At 45.4% G+C, this 27,946-nt stretch overlaps 1 protein-coding gene across 1 annotated transcript; it reads right to left on the bottom strand.

The window, feature by feature from the left end:
- Positions 1 to 2,951: 2,951 nt before the first annotated feature.
- Positions 2,952 to 27,737, bottom strand: LOC132821618 (serotransferrin-A-like). The gene is made up of 10 exons (XM_060834302.1): positions 27,641 to 27,737; positions 26,352 to 26,488; positions 18,844 to 18,940; positions 17,161 to 17,205; positions 15,519 to 15,677; positions 13,620 to 13,773; positions 12,023 to 12,087; positions 7,027 to 7,211; positions 5,501 to 5,693; positions 2,952 to 3,255 (listed from the first exon to the last, which is right to left on the bottom strand). Exons 1-10 carry the CDS (start codon positions 27,690 to 27,692, stop codon positions 3,209 to 3,211), a joined length of 1,134 nt encoding a protein of 377 aa, XP_060690285.1. The 5' UTR covers positions 27,693 to 27,737; the 3' UTR covers positions 2,952 to 3,208.
- Between the last annotated feature and the right edge of the window lie 209 nt (positions 27,738 to 27,946).

Here is a 27,946-nt window from a genome sequence, read left to right as displayed (position 1 = left end):
TATTTTTGCAAATATTTCTTTCTGCCTTATCCACACAATATCCTTTACTAACATTGAGACCAGGATAAAGTTAAAGCAAAGGGATTTGCAGACTTTTATTAATCTAATAGACCAAAGCATTCAGATTAGATTCCCTATAGTATGGAAACAGGCCCTTCAGCCCAACAAGTCCACACTGACCTCCATTTAGCATGGTCAATTCACCTAACATGCATACCTTTGGATTGTGGGAGGACATCTACACAGACACAGGGAGTATGTGCAAACTCTACACAGACAGTCACCTGAGGTGGGAATCGAACCCAGGTCCCTGGTGCTACAAGGCAGCAGTGCTAACCACTGAGCCACCAAGTCACCAACTGTCAATCTACTCTCAACAGTAAATTTCAGCCAGTTTTCTTTCTCTACAAGTTGTTGAATAGTTTTTAATTTCTTCTATCCAAAATAAAATTCACTATATCCTCCAGTCATGATTAATGTTCACGAAAACCTTGGGTTCCAAATCAGCTGGTATCTGAATTCTTCACTAGTTGTCTCTGGTCTGGGTACAACAATCTTCTTTCCCATTAATGTCAGTCTTTATTTTTTTTTTGTAGCTACAGAGTGACTGTTAGCTACAGTAACCAAAGGCATATAATGTATAAACATATACAGTCAGCATCAGGTGCATGCTCTTCTGCACCTAGAGGTTGGAAGGGCATTTAATGAGGTGGACATGTGGCATACACAAACTCTGCCAACTGCCCATTTCTGCCTGAAATGTGTTCAGCTTGGGAAGGTCCTTACAATCAACCTGCCCATCCTACCCATCAGGAGACCAATTCAAGTTCACATAAGCTGTTCCAGTATAGTTACAAACACTAGCATCTACCTGACATTGTGAAATGTTTCCCACATGTGTGTCATACACAAAAAGCTGGACAAATCTACCCCGGCCAGTTATCATCGCATCAGTAAAGTGACAGATGGTGTCATCAACTAGCAGCACCTGCTCAGCAATAACATGCTCAGTGACGCTCAGTTTGGGTCCTGCCATGGCCATTCAGCTCCTGACCTCATTACAGCCTTAGTTCAAACATGGACAAAAGAGCTGACTATCAGAGGTGAGGTGAGAGTGACAGCCCTTCACATCAAGGCTGCATTTGACCGATTGTGGCATCAAGGGGCCCCCGCAAAACCGGAATCAGTGAGTATCAGGGAGCAAGTTAGTTGGAATCATAATGGGCGCGTAGGAAGATGGCTGTGGTTATTGAAGGTCATTTGTTTCAGCTGAGGGCATTTCCAGAGGATTTCCTCAGGGTAGTGTTCTCAGTCCAAACACCTTCCGCTCCTTCATCAATAACCTCTGTCCATCATCAGGCCAGAGGTGGGAATGTTCGCCAATGATTGCACAATGTTCAGCAGCATTTATGACTCGTATGAAGCAGTCCTTGCCCCTGGAAATTGTCCACACTCAGATGCAGCAAGACCTGGACAATAATCACCCAAACACTCACAAGTGGCTAGTAATGTTCACACCACACAAATGCCAGACAATGACCATCCCCAACAAGAGACAATCTAGCCACCGCATCATGACTTTCAATGATGTTACCATCACTAAATGCCCCACTATCAATCAATGGATTACCATTGACTAGAAACTGATCTGAACTCGCCATACAAATACAGTGACTACAAGAGCAAGTCGGATGCTAGGAATACTGCAGTGAGTAACTCACTTTGTGCCTTCCCAGTGTCCATACAAGGAACAAGCAATATTTCCGCTCATTTTTTTTTTCTCTGTGCAGAAATCCAAGGTCTGTGGGTGGCAACAACGTCTGGAAATGGAAGTGACCACATCCAAAAACATCAACTCCCTCCACCAACGATGCAGCAGCAGTGTGTACTGTCTGCAAGACGCACTGCGGAAATTCACCAAAGATCCTTAGACTGCACCTTTCAAACCCGTGAATGCTTCCATCTGGAAGGACAAGGGCAGCAGGTATTTGGGAACACCACCCCCTGAAAGATCCCCACCCAGCCACTCACCATCCTGACTTGGAAACGTATTGACTAGAAACTGACCTGAACTCGCCAAACAAATACAGTGACTACAAGAGCAAGTCAGATGCTAGGAATACTGCAGTGAGTAACTCACTTTGTGCCTCCCCAGTGTCCATACAAGGAACAACACCCCCTGAAAGATCCCCTCCCAGCCACTCACCATCCTGACTTGGAAACGTACTGCTGTTCCTTCATTGTCAAAATCCTGGAACATTCCCCTCACCAGAGCTATGGGCCTTCCCAACACTAAACAGATCAGCTCAGTTCAAGAGGGCAGCTCACCACCATCTTCTCTGGAGCACCTAAGGATGGGTGATAAGTGCCAGCCCAGGCAGCTATGCCCAAATCCTGGGATTGAATTTCAAAACAGGGTCACAGGTTACCACCCCAGTGGGGTGATCCCAGATGCAGATGGCCAGTCACCAAGCAACGTTCCCAGTAGCTACAACCCAGTGGGGGAAGTGGTATAATCACTTGCTGAAATGCATCCTGCTAATTTGAATCTCACAATCATATTCAAATATTTAAATTAGACAGCTGCTTTTGGACCTGCTCCACATCATGCCTCCCTTCAATCTGCAAGTGGATTTGTTGATTTTTAAAAAATATTTGACTCTATCCACACCTTGATGTGAGGGGATATCCAGATGGGTGTCTTTGCTGCTTTGTTATCAAAAGGATCTAAAGAATCTGGCTGAGTCCAAATCGCTGTTAGCTGAAGGAGATATCATTGTACCCATATGGGCTGGAGTTGAATGTAGATGATGTGAATCAACCACATCCCCCCTCCATCTGAAATCACCAGCTGAGCACCTTCTTACAGTTACTGAACTTCACAATTACTCAATGAGTTGAACCATAGTTACCGATAGAGATAGTTTATTTAGTGACAGGCGGAAATCAGATTCAATTTCAGGTTTATTGATCAGAAGTACAGCACATCCAAGCACCCAGGCAGACATAGATAAGGGATTGTTGCACTGAGGCTGGTATCAGCCTGGAGAGAAGCAACGTAGTCAAGCAGGAGGCTGGAAGAACACAGCAGGCCAGGCAGCATCAGGAGGGGGAGAAGTCAGTGTTTCTGGTGTAACCCTTCTTCAGGAGAAGGAAGAACAAAGAGACAGCAAATCTCTGGGCGGTCACTGGGGAAATCGGAGTTGACTCAATGTGAGGTCTGGCAACGGCCAAGGCGATAGATTTCTGGGGATTCTGTAATAAAAGAGAATGTCAATGGGAGAGTAATAATCCAATCTTCTAATGGCTCAGCTTCTGTGTCAGGGCCGTTCAACCCCATGGCATCAATGTGAACTCCACCAGTTTCCTCATTTCCCCTCTCCCCACCCCCTTCCAGCTCAGCACCATCCTCATGACCTCTCCCATCTGTCCATCTTCCTTCCCATCTATCCGCTCCACCCTCCTCTCCGACCTATCACCTTCAGCCCCACCTCCATCCACCTATCACACTCCCGACTACCTCCTCCCCAGCCCCACCTCCCCCCTCCCATTTATCTCTCCACCCTTGAGGCTCCCAGTCTCATTCCTGATGATGGGCTCCTGCCCAAAACGTTGATTTTCCTGCTCCTCGGATGCTGCCTGACCTGCTGTGTTTTTCCAGCAACACACTCTTGGTTCTGTATCTGTCAGTCTACAACTACCACCCGTTCATTATTGTGGGTGTGAATTCAAAGGTTGAAACTGCTAGTGTAATTACTGTCATGCCCAATGTGGAATTACCATCATGCCCCATGTCAGCTCTCTGCAACAGCAACTCAGCTGGACATTCTCTCCCTCACCTACCTCTTTTCCCTGTAATTGTCTCTCTTCAGGTGTTTGTCTAATTCACTTCTGGAATCTAGATTGAATCTACTCCATTGCTCAGGCAGAGCATTCTATATTGTAACCACAATCTGCACACCAAACCTTTACCCTTCTTTCACATCCTACTCTTTTGTTACTCAGTTTATATCTGTATTCTCCAGCTCTCAAAAGTTCTGACAATTTGTGCAAATTCTCCCTGTCCGTCTATGTTAGTACCTCATAATTTTAATTACCTCTGTCAAATCCCCTCTCAATCTTTATTATTACGATTCCCCACAGTATGGAAACAGGCCCTTCGGCCCAACTAGTCCACACCGACCCTCTGAAGAGTAACCCACCCAGACCTATTCCTTCTGACTAATGCACCTAACACTATGGACAATTTAGCATGGCCAATTCACCTGACCTGCACATCTTTGGACTGTGGGAGGAAACTGGAGCACCCGGAGGAAACCCACGCAGACACGGGGAGAACGCGCAAACTCCACAAGCCCGAGGCTGGAATTGAACCTGGGACCCTAGTGCTGTGAGGCAGCAGTGCTAACCACTAGGCTATCATGCCACCCCAAAATAGGAGAGGATGGTTTCGCTCCATCGACCTCTGGATTATGGGCCCACCACGCTCCCGCTGTGCCACTCCTCTTCTACAATAATACCACTTGGCCATCATACCTTCTCAACTTTAATGACAATAACCCCAACCTTTTCATTCCTCTCCAAATCCTTCCCCTCCATTCGAAAATCTGAAGCTTTGCTGAACCAGGGTTCATAAAGACTCAGCGTCGAGAGTGGAGTGCCGGAAAAGCACAGCACCCCGCTCTCGACTCTGATCTCCAGCATCTGCAGTCCTCACTTCCTTCATAAAGATTCACTATCGTTTGTCTACTTCTTCACTGTAATCAAAATTTTCAAAACAAAGATTTACCGGTCTGCGCTAGATTAAGTTTTTTTTTAAGATTTAGCAAAGACAGGAAACACAGTCACAATTCAGATCCCTCTGACTGATCAGGCAGAAAGGCCTTAAAGGCCTAAATAGTTGTCCTTTAAAGGCCTAAAAAGTTTCAAAGGTGGGTACTGTTTATGGTACGCTAACCATTGAGCAAGGTGTTTCTCCAGCATTTTTAAAAATAGCAATTGAAAGTTAATGGTATCAGGCATTGTCCTTCTGAAGCTCATGTTCAGGTGAAGCCCCTTTTGGCCAGGCCCTTTCATTTTCTTGTAATCTTCTTCAGCTTTTGAGCATTTTGCACTCATCCAGTTTCCTCCCTAGCTGCCTCTGCCTCTCAACGTTACTCCCCCCTCTAGAACTCTGTTGAAATCTGATCTCTCGACTAAGCTTCCTAGTTTGATTTAGTGTCTAATTTTCAATTCTGGGGCCCTTGTGAAGTGCCCTGTTCTGGCTGCCTTCACTCCTGGTACTGGATAAGTACAAATGTGTTCACTGTTTCTACATTGCCCCTATCATGCAGTTCATTCCAAGTTTAAAGGATACTCGGTTACTCTAATAAGTCTGTGAAAAAGGAAAGGAGCTGTCCCGTTTCCTTTTATTCGGAGATTCCAGGTTCCCAGTGCACGAAAGTTTACCTTATGCAGCCCATTACAGTGAACTGAAGTAGGGTGTTCCAGTCATATTTACCAGGAGGTTCACAGGTGTAGAGCGCTTCCATCGCTGTGACGTACCATTCACGCAGATGTTGCGTGAAACTTGTGGTGGGCACTTCAATCAGACACTGAGTACCCTCCCAAAACAAGAGACCCTTGCCATGAAACTTGCTCGAACTGAACATTGCAAACTGGTCCTCCTCAGATCCACCGCGGCCATGTTTGAGCTGCATTGAAAAACCACTGATTACTGATGGAATAAACATACTCTCATGGTCTGCACATGAACTGGCTTTTATTATCAGGACATGTAGTGATACCGATGGACATCATGTGCTCAATTAGCCTTGGGAGACCCAAACAGTAGGTCACACTCACCTTGACGGGTTTGACCAGACACTGAGCATGGTCGCTCAGTGGTTAGCACTGCTGCTTCACAGCGTTAGGGACCTGGGTTTGATTCCAGTCTCCAGTGAATGTCCGTGTGGAGTTTGCACATTCTCCCTATGTCTGTGTGAGTTTTGTCTCACAGCCCAAGTTGTGCAGGTGAGGTGGATTGGCGATGCTAAATTGCCCATAGTGTCTAGGGATGTACTGATTAGGTGGATTAGTCAGAGGATATGCAGGGTTACGTGGATAGGGTAGGGCAGGGTCTGGGATGCTCTTCAGAAGGTTCATGTGGACTTGATGAGCAAAATGGCCTGTTTTCACACTGAAGAGATTTCATACTCAGCAATTCTCTCCAATTTTCAAATTTGTCTCTTCTTGAGCTTGGAGAATGGATATTACTGGGTGGGGACAGTGGTGTGGTAGTGGTGATGTCTTTGGACCCTTGCCTGAGGTTCTGGGATGCGGGTTTGAATCTTACCCAAGCAAGATGGTGAAATTTTAATCCAATAAATAGCTGGAATGAAAAGCTGGCCTAATGGCAACCATTTTCGATTGTTGTGAAAGCCCATTCGGTTCACATGTCTTTTAGGGAAGGAAATCTTCCATCCTCACTGGGTCTGGTCTACATATGATTCTGGACTCACAGTAATGTAATTAACTCTCAACTGGCCTCTGGATAATTAGGGATGGGCAATAAATGCCAACCTAGCCAAAGATGCCCACATCCCATGAATGGATGAATGAAGTAATGGCATGTGTTTGATGTGAAAAAATTCCAGATGAATTATTGGCGAGAGTTGGTGAGGGTTATAGCAGGTCAGCTACAGCAGCTATAGCACAGAATGGAAGTAGAGTAAAGCTCCATCTTAACAATTCAATCTCAAAGTGCACCAATCTGAAATGTTTGGAAGCAAGCTCAAACCAAAGCCTAAAGACTGTGACTGCTTGTATTCAATTGGTAAAGGCCAGAATGAGAGGTGAGCAGTGCTGGGATTAGAGTGCATTATCACCCCCTCCAACTCCATTTTAACTCAGTTCTTCCTTTTCTTCCAACCCTTCCTCCACTTTTTGTATTTGTCTGTGTTAATTATTTTTCCAACAGACTAAGTGATTTGGTAGTGAGTTGTATAAAAAGAAGCCCCAAACATTTAGCCAAGTTCAAATACTCACTTGTTGGTCTTTTAAAAACTGCAGCACTTGATCCCTTGTCTCTGCACGAGATGCAACTGTCTGAGCTGGTACTTGTGCCAAGTGACACGTCTTATAATCTGTTACTGGAGCCTGATTGCCATTAAGGCACAGCAGCTTAAAGTCACTGGAGTTGAGACCTGTAGCCCACTCCTCTTGTGAATTACCTTGAAAGTGAAACATCAATTGGTTTAGAATACACAGAGCAGTGGTACACAGATTCAAAACCTCACAGAGCAACTAACCTCAAAATAATCCAGCCATAGAGTCGTAGAGATGTACAGCATGGAAACAGACCTTTTGGACCAACTCATCCATATCGAGCAGATATCCTAATCTAATCTAGTTCCATTTGCCAGCATTTGGCCCATATCCCTCTAAATCATTCCTTTTCAGATGCCTTTTAAATATTGTCATCGTAGCAGCTTCCACAACTCTCTCCAGCAGCTCATTCCATACACGCACCACCCTTTGCTTGAAAATATTGCCCCTTAGGTCCCTTTTATATCTTTCTCCTCTCACTTGAACCCTATGCCCTCTGGTTTGGGACTCTCCCACCCGGGGAAAAGACCTTATCTCTTTACCTTATCCATGATTTCATAAACTTCTATAAGGTTACCCCCCAGCCTCTGAAGCTCCAGGGTAGGAGCCCCAGCCTATTCAATCTCTCCCTATAGTTCAAACCTTTGAACCCTGGCAACATAGTCATAATTTTTTTCTTGAACCCTTTCAAGTTTCACAACATCCTTCCTATAGAAGGGAGACTGGAATTGCACACAATACTCTAAAAGTGGCTGAACCAATGTCCTGTACAGGCATAATATGACTTCCCAACTCCTATACTCAATGCACTGGTCAATAAAGGTAAGCATACCAAAAGCCTTCTTCACTATCCTATCTACCTGCGACTGTACTTTCAAAGAACTATGAACCTGCACTCCAGGTTCAGCAACACTTCCTAGGAACTTACCACTAAGTGTATAGGCCCTGCTCTGATATGCCTTTCCAAAATGCGGCACCTCACATTTATCTAAATTAAACTCTATCTGCCAGTTCTCAGCCCATTGGTCCATCTGATCAAGATCCCGTTGTACTCTGAGGTAACGTTCTTTGCTGTCCACTACATCTCCAATTTTGGTGTCATCCGCAAACTTACTAACCATACCTCCTATGTTCACATCCAAATCATTTATATAAATGACAAAAAGTAGTGGACCAAGCACCGATCCTTATGGCACTCCACTGGTCACAGGCCCCCTCTCTGAAAAGCAACCCTCCACCACCACCCTCTGTCTTCTACGTGTCACATCACGTCACACCTTGATTCTTTTCTTGCCATCACATGAAACAGAACCACTCAGGAAAGAATGCCCAGAGTGTTCCATTTTTTTTATGTGAATCTATTTACCAACACACTGACTGTGTTTGATTGGTCATGCCTGGGCACAGAATCATAGGAAAGTAGAAAAAGTTGGAATCTAGAGCTGTAACATGGAGTGGCCATTTGAAAAGTGATAAAGCCTATTACATACTTAGGAAATATCACCATCTCTGTATAGACCAATGTGTTACAGTCATAGAAATCTGTAATACAGAAACAAAATCCTTCAGTCCACCATAGGCGTTTGTGATAAATCTCGAAAAGGAGCAGTTTTCTACAAAAAAATTTCCAATTACTCTATTGAGAATAAATTAACTAACAAGTATGAGATTGTATCTTGATCTGAATCAAAGACACTTTGAATTAGGAAGGTGTAAGCAGTTCATCTAGCCCACTTAAGCAGAACAATGGGGCTTCCCTCATCATATGCAGGTAAAATCTGCCTTGGGCAGTAAAGGATGGTGATCATAAATGTCTCCCTTTGTTTCACACAATGTTCAGTGATTTGGCAAAGAAGCATTTTGTCCCCTTTGTTGAATCAGTGTGAGATTCTGAGAAATGTATAGCACAAGTGGGGGTCACTCAGTACATCGTGTTCTTGCTGACTGGCTGACAATGAGCAATCCCTAAATCTGCTTTACAACTCATTACCAATAGCTTTGTGAGTTACTGCATTCCCAGTACTGATCCACATACTTTTTTAAATACTACCTTTACCGCCCTTTCAGCCGGTCAGTTTACAATCACTACCGCCCCTCTTATTCCCACTTACAGGACAGACTAGTACTAGGGCATGGTTTAAAAATAAGGTGACAGAGATAAGGAGATGTTTTTTTTCTTCCCCTTAGGAGGTCATGAGTATGTGGAACTCTCTTCCACAGAGGGCAGTGGTAGGGCTAGAGGGGCCAAAGACTTGACTGCTGCCGCTAATTTGAAAGAAGCAACCCAATCTTACTGGAAACGTATAAAGAGCTCTAGTTCATAAAATTGCTCAAATCTCTGCAGCAGGATTTAAATTTATAGCCCTTTGATTTAGAGGCACAGGAAGTCTATTGAGGCAGTTTTTGCCTATCAAGTCCATCAGACAACTTCATTTACTTATTCGCTTTAATTAACTAATTGTAGTCATAGATCCCTACACTGCAGAAACAGGCCCTTTGGCCCAACAAGTCCACACGAGCCCTTCAAAGAGTAACCCACCCAGACGCATTGCCCTACCCTGTATTTACCACTGACTAATGCACCTAACCTACACATCCCTGAATACTATGGGATAGTTTTAGCATGGACAATTCACCTGATCTGCACACCTTTGGACTATGGGTGGAAACCCACACAGACACGGGAAGAATGTGCAAACTCCACACAGACAGCTGCCTGAGGCTGGAATCAAACCCAGGTCCCTGGTGCTGTGGGGCAGCAGAACCAACCACTGAGCCACTGTGCCAATTATATGCATTGAACCGATGTTTGTCCAATAGCCCTCACTGACATATTCACAGGAACACCGTTCCATTAGTTAGTTCATTCCAGGTTCTAAGAGAATACATTCCAAGGGTAGATTCCATAAGCATGGCTTGCATTTGTTGGATTAAATTCCTCTGAAAGGGTTAATGCCAGAAACTGCATTAAACTCTCCCCAATCTGATGGTGTTATTCAATCTTAGATGGAGAAATGAAAATAGCTTTGGACTTGAAGGAGAAAGGTGTGCCATATATGTTTCTCAATATTTTTAGCAATATTGTGACTGATAAACTACGTCTCGTGAACTACAAGGGTCTCTTCTTGTTAAGACTCACTAGCAGTTGTTCCTCTACTCAAGTAAACTAAATAGTCCCTTACACCTGGTCTAAGAAAAAGGATTGGCATCAGTATCATGCAGCTCACAAGTAAATAGCCCAGCATCCCCTTTGAGGACACTGAGGAATGATCCAATGAGGTGCTAATAGTGTGAATCAGATTCATTTATGCAGAGATTCATAATTTCCTAAGTTGGAGACTCAAGAGTAAGGAGATACAAAAGTAAGATCCAAATCAGGCCATTTATGAGGGAAACCTGAAACTCATCATCCCAAAGAGGATCATAGAAATACAAACTCTATTCTAAAAGACTGTAATGCTGAAGATCAGTGGTGGCTCAGAAACATAGGAACAACATTGGCCCCTCAAGCCTATTCCACCATTCAATGAGACCATAGATGATCTCTGATGTAACTCCATATACCTCCCTTTGCCCCATATTTTTAACATCCTTGCTTGGCAAAAATTTATCTAACTTTCAGACTTAAAATTAGCGACTGACCCAGCATTCACTGCCATTTGTGGAAGAGACTTCCAAACATCTACTACCCTCTGTATTTGGAATGGCTTCTTAATCTCTCCTGAACAGTCTAGCCTTACTTCTCAGACTGTGCTCCCTAGGTTTAGACTCTCTGGCTGATGGAAATAGTTTATCTTTCTCTATCCCGCTGTTTCCTGTTAATACCTTTAAAGACTTCAATCAGATCACATTTTACCTTCTAGGTTCTGGTAAGAACGGGCCTAATGTGCATAATCTCTCAGCATAAACTAACGCCTGCAGTCGAATTACAATATTTGTAAACCTGCACTGTAGTCCATCCAAAGCCAATATGTCCTTCTGAAAGTGTGGTGCTCAGATCTGCTCACAGTGCTCTAAGCTATGCTTAACCAGGTCTCTGTATAACTGCAGCATAACTCCTGTATCCTTCTACTCGATAGAACATTGGTTTTCTTGATTACTTTCTGTGCCTGTTTGTGACATTTTAAAGATCTTGCACCTGGACCTCCAAGTCTCTTTGAACATCCACTGAATCCAGCCTCATACCATTTAGAAAATACACTGATCTATCCACTTCTCAGTACAAAAGAGATAACCTCACATTTGCTTCTACTGAACTCCATCTGCCACAATTCTGCCCATTCACATGGGCTATCAATATCCTTTGTTATTTTATGTTACAGCTACACTGCCTACAATGCCGCCTAATTTTGTGTCAGCAGCAAAGTTGAACATATGGCTTTCTGTGCCAAGTTTTTAATGAATAATGTGAATAATTGATAATTAAACATAGATACTTGTGGAACACCACTGGGTCACATCTCCCAAAGTGAGTACTTATCTCGACTATCTGTTGCCTGCCATTCAACTAATTTCCCAGTCATGTCAGTAGGTTCCCCAGGAACGCTTTGTTTTTCAGAATTTTGACTCAGCATTACAGTAAATGTTTCTTTAAATATCTTCTACAGTTCAACTCATTAGTAGATTTTCCCAGTTAACTGTGGACAGTTTGTGTCTCATTCAACTCTCAAGATAAGTTGGATTTTATTGGGGAAAAGTATAAAATAGGGAATTAAAAACAGGTTGGTTGGATATAAGGACATGATGTGAGAAAATGTGGGAGCAAGTTTGAGGGGTTTAATGTTTCAGCTCCTAAAATAAAACTGGCCAGCCAAACTTTAGAATTGTGTTTAAAATCCACCAGGTGTGCTTGTCTCTACAGTCAACACCCAGTCTGAGTTTAGTTACTACTGACAGCAATATTTAATACTGTAAGATCAGAAACTCACATACATACCATCAGTGTTCTCAAAGATAGTTGTGTGCTTGATGAATGTAACATCACCTTTCTCCACCAGGCATCTGCAAGAAATTCCAATAAATAATTATCATTTTAAAATGGATAGGTTTTGCATGGTTTTTACCCAATATAGCTCTTGCAATATCATGATTATTGTCTGTGTGGAGTTTGTATATTCTTCCCGTGTCTGCATTGGTTTCCTCCAGGAGCTCTGGTTTCCTCCCACAGTCCAAAGGTGTGCAGGTTAGATGAACTGACCACGCTAAATTGCCCATAGTGTTCAGGGATGTGTAGGTTAGGCATATTAGTCAGGGGAATTGCAGCATGATTGGGAAGTGAAGGGGTCAGTGTGGACTTGTTGGGCCAAATAGATCCCCATCAGTATGGAAACAGGCTATGATATCAAAGTCAGGGCAACCAGGAATGGGGAATAAATTTGCCTTGCATTTCATTACAACCTTGGGTGGCTTGCATCCTGATGACTAGTTTTACAAATGAGGTGTCTTGACTCTTAAACTGACAGACCAATCATTGGATTTAGTGAGATCATTGCAATAGATGGACATTCAATTTCATTTCCTTTCTGAAGTGTAGGTGATAAGGAGGAACACCCCAGAGCGTGGTGTGGTGTGGTAAGGTGCCAATTGATGGTAATTATTGATTGTTTAAACATCTTGTCAACAGCACAACTCAACTCATTAATATTCAGACTCCTGTCTTAACCAAACTCAGCAAACAGTCCTGATGTCGGGAATACTTGACCAGGAAACCAGAAGGGATTGAAAGCACCACTTGATCTATATGATTTCCATGTCGGACACCAGACACTGGCATCTCAGTGCATGTTCCGAGGGCACCAACCACACACATCTCTCTGTCCAATTCGCTAGAATTCTCCTCAAACGTTTACTTTCTTCTATGACATCAACTTGCAGCCAGCTATGGGTGTTTAGGTTTTTTTGTTTGTTGCTCCAAACCTCTGCTAGGTCTTTTCATCTGTGACACCACCTACTGGTGGTATCTGAGAGGATGTTGAGGGTGCACAATAGAAACGGGCTGGTGTATGAGGGCTTCCAAAAGTAATTATTTATATACATTATCCTTACTATACACATTCTGGCTAAGCATACCTTCTAAGCTGGTGCCTCCAGAGACTCCCCAGCAACATGTGACCATCACGTCAGAGATCCAGTTAATGTTCTGGGGACCTGAGTACAAATTCTGCCATAGCAGATGGTGGAATTTGGATTCATTAAAAACCTGGAATCAGGCCAACTATGAAATCAGCGTCAATAGTCAAGAAAGCTCAAGGTGGTTCACCAATGCCCTTCAGTGAAGGAAATGTACCATCCTCATCTGGTTAACATACACTTGACTCCACACCAATGTGGTTGACTCTTAACTGCCCTATGGGCAATTTGGGATGGCAACAAATATTGGCCTAAACATTAATGCACATATCCTGTCAAGGAATAAGAAAGTAAGATGCATGTAAGAGGAGTTGGATTCACTACAATCATTGGAGTAAAATTTCTTTTGTTGTAACAGAAGGGGAATGCAGAATAATTCCAACACTCTGAAACAAGTTATGTACCTGACAGCTCCACTGTAGCCAAAGTATTGCTCATTGTAGTTAAAGGCACACTTGTCCATTCCGGACGATGAGGCGTGCTCTTGGCCAGCACAAAGGGAGCACAGGTTGCTGTCAGGATCTGCCCCAGGCACACAGCTTTCACCGAAATAAGTTTCTTGAATGAGAAAGAAAGCAGAAATTGTCCTCAATTGGCTCAATCGACACAATCATTATTCACAGTTTGACTGGGAATTGCAGGAATAGATTTGCAGAGCAGTGGGAAAGGGGTCAGATCGGTTTACTGAATGGAACAAGAACAGACTATGTACTGACTGGAATCAGAACAGGCATTTATTCTGAATGGACCAGGAACAACAGTGCGGACTGAAAGGGGCACAAACAGGTTCACAAGTATAATCTGAATGGGACAGCAATCGGTGGTGGTAATGATTGCAAAGTTTGGAGAGAAAGTAACTGAAGGGTCTTGTGATAAAGTGGTAGGGAAACCAACTCTGAACCAGAAGGCGCACATTCAAGTCCCACCTACTCAAGCCTCTATAAAAAAAATAGCCGAGTCCCAGTGGGGAGATACAGCCCAAGTCGTAGTGAGGAGGTACAGTCCAGTGCCAGTGAGGAAGTACAGCCCAAGTCGTAGTGAGGAGGTACAGTCCAGTGCCAGTGAGGAGGTACAGCCCAAGTCGTAGTGAGGAGGTACAGTCCAGTGCCAGTGAGGAGGTACAGCCCAAGTCATAGTGAGGAGGTACAGTCCAGTGCCAGTGAGGAGGTACAGCCCAAGTCGTAGTGAGGAGGTACAGTCCAGTGCCAGTGAGGAAGTACAGCCCAAGTCGTAGTGAGGAGGTACAGTCCAGTGCCAGTGAGGAGGTACAGCCCAAGTCATAGTGAGGAGGTACAGTCCAGTGCCAGTGAGGAGGTACAGCCCAAGTCGTAGTGAGGAGGTACAGTCCAGTGCCAGTGAGGATGTTCAGCACCATCCCAATGCGCAGATACAGCCCAAGTCCCACTGAGGAGATACAGCCCCAGTCCCAGTGAGGAGATACAGCCCGAGTCCCGGTGAGGAGATACTGCCCAGTCCCAACAAGATACAGCCCCAGACCCAGTGAGCAGATACAGCCCCAGTCCCAGTGAGCAGATACAGCCCAATCCCAGTGAGGAGATACAGCCCCAGTCTCAGTGAGGAGATACAGCCCCAGTCCCAGTGAGGAGATAGAGCCCCAGTCCCAGTGAGGAGACACAGCCCCAGTCCCTGTGAGGAGTTACAGCCCAATCCCAGTGAGTAGATACAGCCCAATCCCAAGGAGGACATACAGCCCCAGTCCCAGTGAGAAGATTCAGCCCAGTCCCAGTGAGGAGATACAGCCTCAGTCTCAGTAAGAGATACAGCCTATTTCCAAGGAGATACAGTGCAGTCCCAGTGAGGAGATACAGCCCCAGTCCCAGTGAGGAGATACAGTCCCAGTCCCAGTGAGGAGATACAGCCTCAGTCTCAATGAGAGATACAGACCCAGTCCCAGTGAGCAGATACAGCCCAATCCCAGTGAGGAGATACAGCCCCAGTCCCAGTGAGGAGATACAGCACCAGTCCCAGTGTGGAGATACAGTCCCAGTCCCAGTGAGGCGATACAGCCCAGACTCAGTGAAGAGATACAGCTCAGACTCAGTGAGGAGATCCAGCCCCAAACTCCAAGCTGTGTCATTACACCTCTGAATGGGTTGATTAGAGATTGTTGAGAGAGAGTAGCTGTGACTTTGGTAGAGTGAGAGATTAATTGGAAGGGAGACGGAGAGTGAAGCTGGAATTGGACAGTAGCCAAAGAGGAGACTAACAGGTTTGGAATGTATGCAAAGACGATGCTGTTCAGTTGCTGACACCTCCGGTCAAACAGAACAGCATCTACTTACCATTATAAAGGCTGCAGTTCTGGATTTTGTCCTGGGCAATCAGCAGCCCCATTGGAATATTCCAACCGGTTCGTTTAAGAGCTGTAATGCATGCCTTCTTGCCTTTCAGAGTGTCCCAGGTCAAAGTCTGATCCTTCACAACAGCCACTATATACACAACTGAAGTCAAACACAACAGCAGTCAGCAATGTATGCACGATCTTCAAGGTACATTGTAAAATAGAACTGAAAGAAACAAGACTTGGTGGATTCAATTGTTGTCAGGCTGTTTTTGTTTTGCATCCAGAAATGCTCTTATATAACTGAACAGTTCTTTTTTTCCCATTGATAAACCATCAGTGGCATATTTTCATCCTCTATTAACCACCCACCTGTAAATCACCTACCTTCTCATAGTGATCCATTTGTATGCAAAGCCCCATTATGAGTAATGTAGACCATTGACGATTAGGGAGGGGTGTAAATCAAAATTGGAGTTGGAGGGAGAGATAGACACTCTTCCCCCTCCACCGCCAGCCCTCACTCCCCCATGCTGCCCACCTCTCTCTCAAGGCATCGTGAATATTGGTGGACGCTGTGTGCTCCCTCTTCAAGGACACGTGGGTTCAAACATAACCATTGCCTGGTTGTAATTCCTTTAGAATTGAAGATGAAAGTTTAACCTACTTGAGGTGTTTAAGGTAATTTAACAGAGCGAAATAATTGTCAATAGTGTGGGAATCCTGCACTAAAAATCACAGCCTTAAATTTGGAGCTGGGTCCTTTGGTGTGACATCAGAACCTTCAAATCTACATTCTGCCTCAAAAGGAGAAGCTCGTTATCATGAAAGATGAAACCAATAATCCCAAGAATTGGAATAAGCCTGATTGACTCCACAAAGAGCATTTCTTCAAAACAGTCGGTGCCCAGTGGAATAACAAATTCGATACAGCAACAAGAGACAAGATGTCAGACTAGATAAGAATGGTGCAAGCACAGCAGCTCAGGTAGCATCCGAGTAGCAGGAAAATTGACATTTCGGACAAAACTGAAAATGTGTTGCTGGAAAAGTGCAGCAGGTCAGGCAGCATCCAAGGAACAGGAGAATCGACGTTTCGGGCATAAGCCCTTCTTCAGGAATCCCTGATGAAGGGCTTATGCACGAAACGCCGATTCTCCTGTTCCTTGGATGCTGCCTGACCTGCTGTGCTTTTCCAGCAACACACTTTCAGCTCTGATCTCCAGCATCTGAAGTCATCACTTTCTCCTCCCATTTCAGACAAAAGCCCTCCATCAGGAATGAAGGCAGGGAGCCTCTGGGGTGGAGAGATAAATGGGAGGGGCTAGATGTCAGACTAGTTCAACACTTATTGCCTAGGAATTGGCTTGCAGTTAGACATCCTTCCCCAAGTGTCCCCTGAATGCAATTTATGATGCTGAACTGGCCCCAGTTCCAATCAGGAGGTACAACCGGTACAAGCTTGATGGGCCAAAGGGCCTCCTCTGTACAGTATGATTCTATGATTAATGCACTGCTAGTGAGGAGATATGCTGTGTCCTAGTGAGGAGGCAAAATTCATCTGTATTTAACATACTAAGTTTAAGCACTTTATTACAATTCCTATAAATATTTATTACAAAAACATAACTTCTGAAACTCACATGGATCTGTGTACGGTGCTGAGCTCCTACATGGTTCCAGATTCTCTGTAGATAAAAGGAAACAATGTAAAGAGTATGTTAGACGTGCTCAGATTGAAGGGTTGACCTCTACTCTCTGCTTCCTATTTTAGCAATTGAGTGGTGACTGGGGACTGGTTTGGGTCTGTGTCACAGAGGTGAGTTCCTAAACCTGCCCCCCCAGAGATTGTGCTGCAGATTGGTGACAGACAGTCACTAAGCCTCAGTGATGTGGAGTTGTCCCAACTGATCCAGACTGGGACTGATCCAGGAGTCAATCGGGGGTAGGTATATGCATGATGATGTAAATGATAATGCTAGTCAGACAACAAAAGCAACTGAGAGGGCAAGAGTAGCGAAAACCTTGTCATGGAGCAGGCTAGAGGTAAACTGTCCTGGAGAGAGTTAGATTCAGTTTATTCAGTGAAGAAAGAGTGTCACAGTATGAAAGGGAGTGAGGCAGCCTTACTTCAGGGGAAAGATGCCTAGGAAGGCTTAGATATTGTGTGTTTTGCCATCCATGTCATCTGAGTGTGCGCATTATTTAGGGCCAATGTGATCGAGTGTGTGTGAATATCTAGTTTCAGTTCAAAAGAGAAGAGTCTTATAGTGTAATTAAGATGTCGGTTGTTGCATCTCTGCAATCATTTATAGATTATTTGAACAGGAATACCACAAAGACTGTCTTATGTCTATCTCTACTAAGAACCTAATTTGCTCTCTCAACAAGTCCTCATGACGTCAATATGGTGGGTGGCACTTATTACATGCAGACAAGAATTAACCCTTTCAGAGCCACGTGCAAGACAAGGGGTCAGTAGCAGTCGACTAAGAACAAATCAATCCATAGACTTATTTGCAGCACTCTAAGGCAGAGTTAAAACAGAGTTCTCTCAAAGCATCCTAGTCACTCAATGGTACCATTTCCATTTTTAGCTATCGAGGGAAACCAATGAGTTACTTGCTTCACATGAGTGCAGCTGATTAACAAGGCTGACAGATACTATAGCCTGAAATGTTCCTGCAGGGGAAAAGCTAAAGGCAAACGTGGCCCTGATAGCTCCTGTCAGACAGTGTGTACAGTGGAGACATGATTCACTGTCACATTGATGCCTGATCACCCCTTTGTGAATGGAGTTTCAGTCACAGCCAGTGCTGCTAAATGTAGGAAACCTTCTGGGTGGCACATGCCCCTGGTGTATCTGAGCATCCGTCCCGGGGCTGCTGCTCTTATTTTAAGTGACAAAGTATAACTGTGCCCTCCTCAGAATGCCAGTGCACAGGTACAGGGCGGCTTTTGAGAAAATCGTGTAGAAGTGGCTGGTATTTTAGGAAAACAAACAACAGCCTCGAAAAGAAAATATTTAAACCTCTCCCTTTGAATTTATACCTGTTTCTGAAGTAACACCAAGACAACACTGGATACAATTTGATATGGCTGGTGGAGAGTCAGCCTGGGTGAGGTTGAGGATCACTACATGTGGGGGAAATGCCACCAGAACATCGGTTGATTGTGGAGGGGACTGGGGAATGGGGAGGAACAGTTGTCTGATCAGGTACTGACAGATTATCAGGTCGGCCGATGGTGGGAAATTGAGATTGTTAATATCCACGGGCACAGAGAGAGGAAGGTAAGTCTGAGAGTCAGTGTGGAGACACACCTACCTTTGTTGTAGTATTCTGTCATAACTGGGACTAGACCGCACTTTTCTGCGATAATCATTAATGAGCTGTGAAGAACAACAGCATCAGCTTCAGCCAGCTGCAAAACAAGAGATTCTGTGAGTGAACTGACTTCCTCAGAGTAAATGTTACATATTCATGAACTTGTGATTGGCTCCTCCTTTGTTGCGAATATGGTTCCATCTCACCTCTGTCACTCTATAAAGTTCTCCTTCCCCTGATTCCAACTAAACCCTCTCACTCACAAATGTGGGTTACAACTCCGCTGTCAGCCACAATAATGCAGAGGTGACCTCCTGCAATATGTTTGCAGATCGGTCCTCAGTGCTGAGGGAGGGGTGCAAGTCAGAAAGCTGCAGCCCTTGCCAACTACTTGGCATCAGAACCAGGAGGTCTGGCTGAAGATTCCTGTAAAATAGAATCTTGCTTCACTCAGAATAAAGGTATTAACACTTTCATTGTTGTTGGCTCACTATTTTGTTCAGTCATGAGATGTAGAACTCACCAGATGACTGACATTTGTAGCCCGCCTTACTGTTCCTCCACTAGGACTTATGCATGGTCATCTCATGGGGAGTTCAGATTCAGTCCTATTGCTGTAGGTCTTGATTCATTTGTAGACACAACCAAGTATGGATGGCAGATCTAGTCGTGAACTTGATGGGTTTTTCTGACAATTCTGTAGCTTCAGGGTCACCATCACAGAGACTATTATTTTTTTAATTCAAAATTCAGCGATTAATAAAATTGAACTCCTGTCTCAGAATTGAACACAGTATTCCAACAGTGGCCTAACCAACGCTCTGTACAGCTGCAACATGACATCCCAATTCCTATATTCAATGCACTGACCAATAAATGCAAGCGTGCCAAATGCCTTCTTCACTATTCTGTCAATCTGCAATTCCAGTTTCAAGGAACTATGCACCTACACCCCAAGGTCTCTTTGGTTGGCAACACTCCCCAGGACCCTACCGTTATGTACATAAGTCCTGTCCTGGTTTGCCTCCCCAAAGTGCAACATCTTACATTTATCGAAAATACGCTCCATCTGTCACTCCTCAGCCCATCAGTCCATCTGATCGAGGTCCCATTGTAATCTGAGACAACCTCCCTCACTGAGCACTACACCTCCAATTTTGGCGTCATCTTCAAGCATACTAACCATGTTGATTTACTTTGATAACCTAAAATATAGAAAGGAATATCCAATCCTAGGTGAGATTATGTCATCTTTGCATTAAACTTGTGCTGTCTTGTTAGTAAGGTTCCTTCACTTTTAATATAAGAACCTCCAAACTCCATTGACAGTTCATGGTGTGTCAGGGTCAACAGAACCTTGATACAAGTTCTCCCTATATTTACAGTTGCCCAACTAATTCTATCCCTTGCATTCCAAATATACCCCTCACATTCCAAATATAATCCATCACATTCTATTTAGACACTCAACTTTTCAAATGTGGCTGTCAAATGTTGGGGTAGTTGTACTAGTGGGGTGGGCACACTAGATCTAGGGAGGGTAAAAGCTATAACTGTAACAAGTGCTTCTAATACCGGGCCTGAAATGGTTAAACTATCATGATCACTGAACTGGAAACTGCTGGCCTCCTAATCTGATCAGAGGCTAGCTGATAGACAGCCTGTTAATTGTACCTGTGGAATTTGTAAATGGTAGACATTGTTAATTGGATTATTTGAGGTGTCAATTGAACCATCGAAACTACTCATTTAAATGGTAATGAACTATTGTTTCTGGTAAACCACTAATTAAATAAGTGGGACCAGTGGCCCCACAATGTCTACGGGACTGCCCGCTCCAAGGCAAACGGACAGACAGTTCAAACCATCCAACCAGAGAGCGGAACGCTTTGCCCGGGAACGAGTAGCCAACAGGAAGGCCAGACGTGGACACCTGACCGGGAACACTGGCCAGCGAGGGGTATAACTGGGGTGAATTTGAGCAGAAGGGTTAGAACGCGCCTTCTCCAGCAAGCCAGACAGCTTGCTGTATCACGGACGATTCTCTCTCTCTCTCCCAAATAAAGCGGGTTGTATTCTGAATCTGGTCGGGTGTCTCTCTCTCTCTATCTCTCCAAAACGAACACCGGGACGGTAGTTTCCGTCCTAACAGATGGTGAGCCTGAACGTGTGGAAGGAGTAGAGACACGCCTGTTGGCAGGGGTTGAGGATCGCCGAAAGGCTGGCCACTTTAAATCGGGTCCGGGGACGCCGTTTGTGTAAAGGTCCCTTTTGTGTAGTGTTTGAATATTCTAAATTCTTAGTTTAATTCGGCGCCTCACAAGCTCTTGCCAACCGAAATTGGGAGAGAGAATCGGGCCAGTCTGTTTGCCTGCTAGGTATCGGTGTTTGGAACTCCGGAGTCCGGCGAATCAAGAGAGTGGGGTTCGGGAGTGGATCGGTAATCGGGGGTATTATCGGTGAGTAATTACACTAGGAGTCGGAATTGGTGAGTATTAAAGTACTTTGAAGTGTGGATCTGGTGAGGGACGAATAGAGAGGGGAACGTAGACAGGTCCCCTTCTCAGACTGGATTGGGTTAAGCGTATGCTTCCCCCGCGCTGACGGTACTGGGTTAAGCGTATGCTTCCCCCCGCGCTGACAGTACTGGGTTAAGCGTATGCTTCCCCCCGCGCTGATGAAATCGGGTTAAGTGTATGCTTCCCAAAACAAGGACGGACGGAGACTTAGGAGTACAGGACTAACACGTAAGGGACATGAGTGATACGGCGGGAAATCACGAAAACCGGAGGACTGATTTGACCGAGGTAGACTTACTGGAAATGAGGTAGTGGTGTTGGGAGGGTTCAGTTTGTTTCAGCCGCTGAAGCCCTGGCCAGAGAAGCCGAGTTACCAGGCATACCACGGTAGCTGCCCCAACCCGCTGTGTGATGGAAGCGTTTAATTACGGGCCGTCCAGGTTGGTGGCCGTGCGCACACGTCACCCCGGAGTACCGTGATGGCGACTGAGTCTGTCCGCCAATTTGTCCCTAACAAAGCAATTACTTCTCGATTGTGTCACGTTGGAAAGGAGTAACCTCCTTCAGATGCTTGAGCTGGCCCCGACTCTGAGGGCGGAGATATTAGTGAAATTGACTACAACCCTCCCTAACCCCTCGATAATGGTTAAAACCCTAGACTCCCTGTGCACATATCCCAGGAGTACTGCTAAACAGAGAGTTGACTCGGGGGACCCGCCCAGGGAGTGGAGAGGGACAGGGGAGGGTCCCGCGTCATGGAAGTCTTTCTTCCTTGTCACTTTTTACCCGGTCTGGGAGAGGGAACAATGGGAGGAAAAGGGTGTTGTCTCCGCCGGTCCGGTCGAAGGGGGCCCTTCATTGTCTTCAGTGAGCCTTGTGGGAACTCCCCACCCGGTCCAGGAATGCACGGTCCTGACCGGGCTGGCTGCATACCTCTCTTTCCCACCCGAGGCGGACTTGAGCACAACCACGCCAATCCCGGTTGCGCCAGTCCTTTCCGCTGAGGGTCCCAAGACGGGCGAGGTCTTAAAGTCCATCCGGGCCCTCATTGAACAGAATAACACAACCAAGGAGGGGTGTGTGCAATGTTTGGCGCTATGTGCTGCACTTCCATAGCAAATAATACGGGTCCAGATGGGAAGCTCACTAGAACCCTGAGGAAGCTGCGAGCTCTAGCCACTGAGTTGAAGATGCAGTCGGGGGTTAGTAACCTGGTGGTGGACTGGTTGAATAAGACGTTCGGACAGTGGGGGACAATCCTAGCCCTAGGGCTGAGCATTTCTATTGCTATTTTTATTACGTGTGGCTGTTGCTGTATTCCCTGTATTAGAGCCCTAGTGACCCGGACCATAGACCGGGCATTTACAGGCAAAGACGATGCTAGATCTCCTGCACCCCCGCCCTACCAAGCTGTACTGCAAGAGTGTGCGGATGCCTCCCATGGGAAAAGCAGATCGGCGGAGACTGAGACGGAGATCGACCTATCGCCGCCGTGTTATGATTTCTGAATACGTTTGTCTTGCATGCGTTTTCTTTTAGAACTTTCCGGGGTACTCTTGGGGGCGAACTGAAGAAGCGCTTAGATTGGGTTTTTTTCTCTCATTTTTGTCGCGACGCGAAGTCTTCTACAAATGAGGACATCCCGCTTTTAAGATTTTCCTGTGAGAATGTATAATGGGTTGTTACATGCAGTACATTTGCTGATCCCCTGCATAGTGTCCTTTTCTGGTCACAGTGAAAGTTTGGCTGCCCTGTCTATTCGTGTTGACACTCCTGACGAACTTTTTGACTTGTGATTTTGGCTGCAAATGTGTTGCTGGTCAAAGCACAGCAGGTTAGGCAGCATCTCAGGAATAGAGAATTCGACGTTTCGAGCATAAGCCCTTCATCAGGAATAAGAGAGAGAGAGCCAAGCAGGCTGAGATAAAAGGTAGGGAGGAGGGACTAGGGGGAGGGGCGATGGAGGTGGGATAGGTGGAAGGAGGTCAAGGTGAGGGTGATAGGCCGGAGTGGGGTGGGGGCGGAGAGGTCAGGAAGAGGATTGCAGGTTAGGAGGGCGGTGCTGAGTTGAGGGAACCGACTGAGACAAGGTGGGGGGAGGGGAAATGAGGAAGCTGGAGAAATCTGAATTCATACCTTGTGGTTGGAGGGTTCCCAGGCGGAAGATGAGGCGCTCCTCCTCCAGCCGTCGTGTAGTTGTGTTCTGCCGGTGGAGGAGTCCAAGGACCTGCATGTCCTCGGTGGAGTGGGAGGGGGAGTTAAAGTGTTGAGCCACGGGGTGATTGGGTTGGTTGGTTCGGGCGGCCCAGAGGTGTTCTCTGAAGCGTTCCGCAAGTAAGCGGCCTGTCTCACCAATATAGAGGAGGCCACATCGGGTGCAGCGGATGCAATAGATGATGTGTGTGGAGGTACAGGTGAACTTGTGGCGGATATGGAAGGATCCCTTGGGGCCTTGGAGGGAAGTGAGTGTGGAGGTGTGGGCGCAAGGATCAAGTACAAGTTGCAGTTAGTACAAACCCTGCACGATGACTGCATTTACCAATGTCCAGCTCAATTGTCGTGACTAGCTATTCTCTCATTCCTGTTGTGTTTTTGTACAGCCAGCTGTTTCCTGACTGTTTAACTCGGGTTTCAATTGCCTTTTTGGGCGTCCCGCTGCCAGAGATCTCTTCTCCGAGTGAAGAGTGGAAGCGGCTTTGCCGTCCTGTATGCAATGCACTGTTATCATTCTATCTCCGGTGCATGACAGCTGGCACGGTGCCTTTGGTTCGGGTTCGTCTGTTCCCGTCGGGTGTTATGGCTCACTGTACGTGTCTGTGCTTCCTCTTTTCCTCCTACTACCCAATACTAACCCTTCTACTTCAGACCCTGGGATTGTGAGGCCTGTTCTCCAAAGACCCCTTAATTGTTTTGTCCGTTTACATTGGCAACACTTAAATTTATGTTGTATGCTACAGTCATGGGTTGAGGTGTGCTGTGTGCCCCGGCGACTCGTCTACTGGTCACATCAGTGACTACTACACATCATCTGATATCGCCCGATGGATTCGCCTGGTCTCGGGGGCCACCGGAGAGCAACTGGCCACTACCCGGAGTTCGTCCTTGCCGCTTCTGACATGGATACGGTTATCCATTGCTCAATAAGGAATGACTGGTTAGCCAATGACGGGTGAGTCTCCTCAGGTGAGGGACTACCTAAGACAGGCACAGTCGCGCCTTGAATTCGGAAGTGGAGGCCTACGTTCATGTTTTTATGGGAAGGCCTGGCTTTTGCATCTGTGTCGGACAGAGCTGCAGGCCTGTGAAGCATCCTGGTCTGCGGAATGACCGGGGCACAGTACAGTTTTTCAATGGGTTTCCGGCCGCTGGCGAGTACCTGACTGGTAGCGTACACTCACAACTAATGTTTACACTTGGGGGTTCTTTGGACTACAGACTTGCGTTCTGCGGACACCTTACTTATTTTAATTCCTCCACTCCAAATCTCTTGCGACTGTTATGTACTCGCGTACAGTGCTCTGTTTGTCTTTTTGCCATGTTTTTTGCCATGCTTGATTAATTCTGTGCTTTTGTCATTTCCGCAGAAGCCTGCCAGAGTTGTTTTATCTATTAACTTAGATTTGCATGTAGTTTTAATTATCTATTTGTAAATTGTGTTGCGGCGTGTTGCGTAGGGCACCCTTCATCCCAACATGACTGTCTCCCTAGAACCGGTGATTCTGGTCAAGACAACGTACTCGGATATGACAAAGGGACGTCTGTGGGGGCGTCTGCCGGCACACCAGACCCCGGTCGCCTCGTGGTGTTGCGTTTCTTACGGCATGGGGTGGTATGGCCTCAATAGAGGCCAAGGGAGGGAGTGTTGGGGTAGTTGTACTAGTGGGGTGGGCACACTAGATCTAGGGAGGGTAAAAGCTATAACTGTAACAAGTGCTTCTAATACCGGGCCTGAAATGGTTAAACTATCATGATCACTGAACTGGAAACAGCTGGCCTCCTAATCTGATCAGAGGCTAGCTGATAGACAGCCTGTTAATTGTACCTCTGGAATTTGTAACTGGTAGACATTGTTAATTGGATTATTTGAGGTGTCAATTGAACCATCGAAACTACTCACTTAAATGGTAATGAACTATTGTTTCTGGTAAACCACTAATTAAGTAAGCGGGACCAGTGGCCCCACAATGTCTACGGGACTGCCCGCTCCAAGGCAAACGGACAGACAGTTCAAACCATCCAACCAGAGAGCAGAATGCTTTGCCCGGGAACGAGTAGCCAACAGGAAGGCCAGACGTGGACACCTGACCGGGAACACTGGCCAGCGAGGGGTATAACTGGGGCGAATTTGAGCAGAAGGGTTAGAACGCGCCTTCTCCAGCAAGCCAGACAGCTTGCTGTATCACGGACGATTCTCTCTCTCTCTCTCTCTCTCCCAAATAAAGCGGGTTGTATTCTGAATCTGGTCGGGTGTCTCTCTCTCTCTCTCTCTCCAAAACGAACACCGGGACGGTAGTTTCCGTCCTAACACAAATTTTATCTATCCCTCATAAGTTCACCCCCACTTTCCAGAAACATGCTAAATGTACTTCTTATATTTCAAATATGGTCTCCAATTCTCAATGTGCCCCTGTCAGTTTCCAACTTTGGCATCTCAAAAATTCAAATGTATCCCTACATTCTAACATACACCCAACACTCCTTTCATCCACCTTTCTAGCTGATATAATTAAAACTGACAAAACAAGTCATTTCTCTATGTATTGGTACCTTGGGAACATGCAACATTTCCATTCTAAGTTGGAGTGAGAAGTCTTATTCTTGACCTCTTTCAGAGCCCCTCCATGAAAAGAGGGCTAGCTGAGATACATTAATCGTCCAGTACAAGTGTCTCAAACTCATTTGATATTTGACCCTTAAAGACTAACTGGACAAGCCTGTGTGTTTCACACTTTATACAGTGACCTTAGTAAATATGTTGTTGACATTTACCGCAACTTTCTGAATGCAGTCACTCATGGAGTCAGCCTGGACACAGCTGACTGACGTCCAGTTGTTGCACTTAATTTGTTCTTGCTCACTGATGGTGCACCAGCGTAATTTATCACCGGCAGATGCTGTGACTCCACCTGAGGGACAGGAGCACATTGACATGCCTTCATTCTGCATTCATCATAAAATCTATTATAAACATCCCCACCCCATAAGATTGGAATCCCTGACTAAAGAAGCAGTCAGCTTAAGTCAGGCAATGGGAGGGGGTTGGATTAAGTTGTGCAGTCAGTTCAGGTATAGGGGTTGGTTCTGTGGGAGAGGTGAAAGAGGTGGGGTGTTGAGTTCCACAGTTAATAATTAAGCTACATCCATGCTTAAATCGTAATGTTTCTAGGGTATGTATTCATGGCGAGAAAAACCTGTAACATTGAGGAATTCAGAGGGTTCAGCATCCATCAAGTTATCAAGGAAACGTTAGGCAATTAAAAACCTATTTAACTCATTGGTCACTATGAAGTTTACCCACAACTTATCACTCTCTACACATCACACGCTATACCCGCCATAACCTCCTGATAAAAATTGCAGAGCTCGGCATTAATGCAAAATATAGGAGCAGAGTGGCAATTCTTTTATTCACACAGAGGATGTGGGCATCACTGGTCGGGGGCAGTATTTGTTGTCCTTCCCTGGCTGCCCTTGAGAAGTTGGTGGTGAGCCGCCTTCATCCAAGTGGGTAGACCCACAATACCCTGAGGGAGGGAGTTCCAGGATTTTGACCCAACAACTGTAAAGAAACAGCTATATTTTTTTCCAAAGCAGGATAGAGAGTGGCTTGGAGGGGAAAATGGCAGGTGATGTTGTTCCAATATAATCGCTGCCCTTCTTAGTCTGACTGTGATTATCCCCTCTCAGGATATCAAGGCAGTACAAATCAGTTCAAACTTCCAAACAATTACAGACCACCATACACAGATCAGAGCTTCCGACAGGTTCTAAGTACAACTGCAACTTAAATCACTCTCTTGATAACAAAACATCAAGACAATATTTTCTGTTCAGCCATCAACATTTTTACTTGCAAAGAGTATAATAGCTCTCCTCTGCTCTGGGCATTTGATGATTACAAATTAAAATGCCTTCTCCATGACTAGACATTACCCTCCCAGGCAAAAATTCTGACAGGGTCCCAAATGTAGTAACTTTATCCCTGCAGAGCAAACTGATACTGAAATGTGAGCAGCCAATAAAAATAAAATAATTGTATGAGATTGGCATTGACTTACCAATAATTCCTAAAACCAAAGCTGTGCACAGCAGCCTCATCTTGCTCCACATCTTGAAGAACTGGAGAAAATGAGAAGCAATCCGTCACTGGCAGGTCTCTATGCTTCACAGTCAGTTTTAAAGAGTTCTGGAGTTGGCAAAACTGACCTCTGTTTACTGAGTGTTTCACAACAATTTACCATAACAAATCAACCTTTGCAATTTAAACAGAATCTATGTAGTTGGGAAATCTGACTAATAATTTGAAATACATGACACTAACTTAGTAATGGTAAATTTAGAAAGATTGTGAAACTGTGTTCAAG

This window comes from Hemiscyllium ocellatum, chromosome 13 (assembly GCF_020745735.1).
Source record: "Hemiscyllium ocellatum isolate sHemOce1 chromosome 13, sHemOce1.pat.X.cur, whole genome shotgun sequence".
In the NCBI taxonomy this organism is placed as follows: Eukaryota; Metazoa; Chordata; class Chondrichthyes; order Orectolobiformes; family Hemiscylliidae; genus Hemiscyllium; species Hemiscyllium ocellatum.
The sequence above is the reverse complement of the archived record's forward strand: the minus strand, read 5'-3'. Positions and strand labels throughout refer to the sequence as shown.

Coding starts and splice junctions, on each gene's coding strand:
- LOC132821618 (XM_060834302.1), bottom strand. CDS start 27,692: ATGTGGAGCAAGATGAGGCTGCTGTGCACAGCTTTGGTTTTAGGAATT. Junction 18,941..26,351: donor ACTGCATTCAGAAAGTTGCG/GTAAATGTCAAC, acceptor CTTGTTTTGCAG/CTGGCTGAAGCTGATGCTGT. Junction 13,774..15,518: donor GAACTGCAGCCTTTATAATG/GTAAGTAGATGC, acceptor TTCTCATTCAAG/AAACTTATTTCGGTGAAAGC.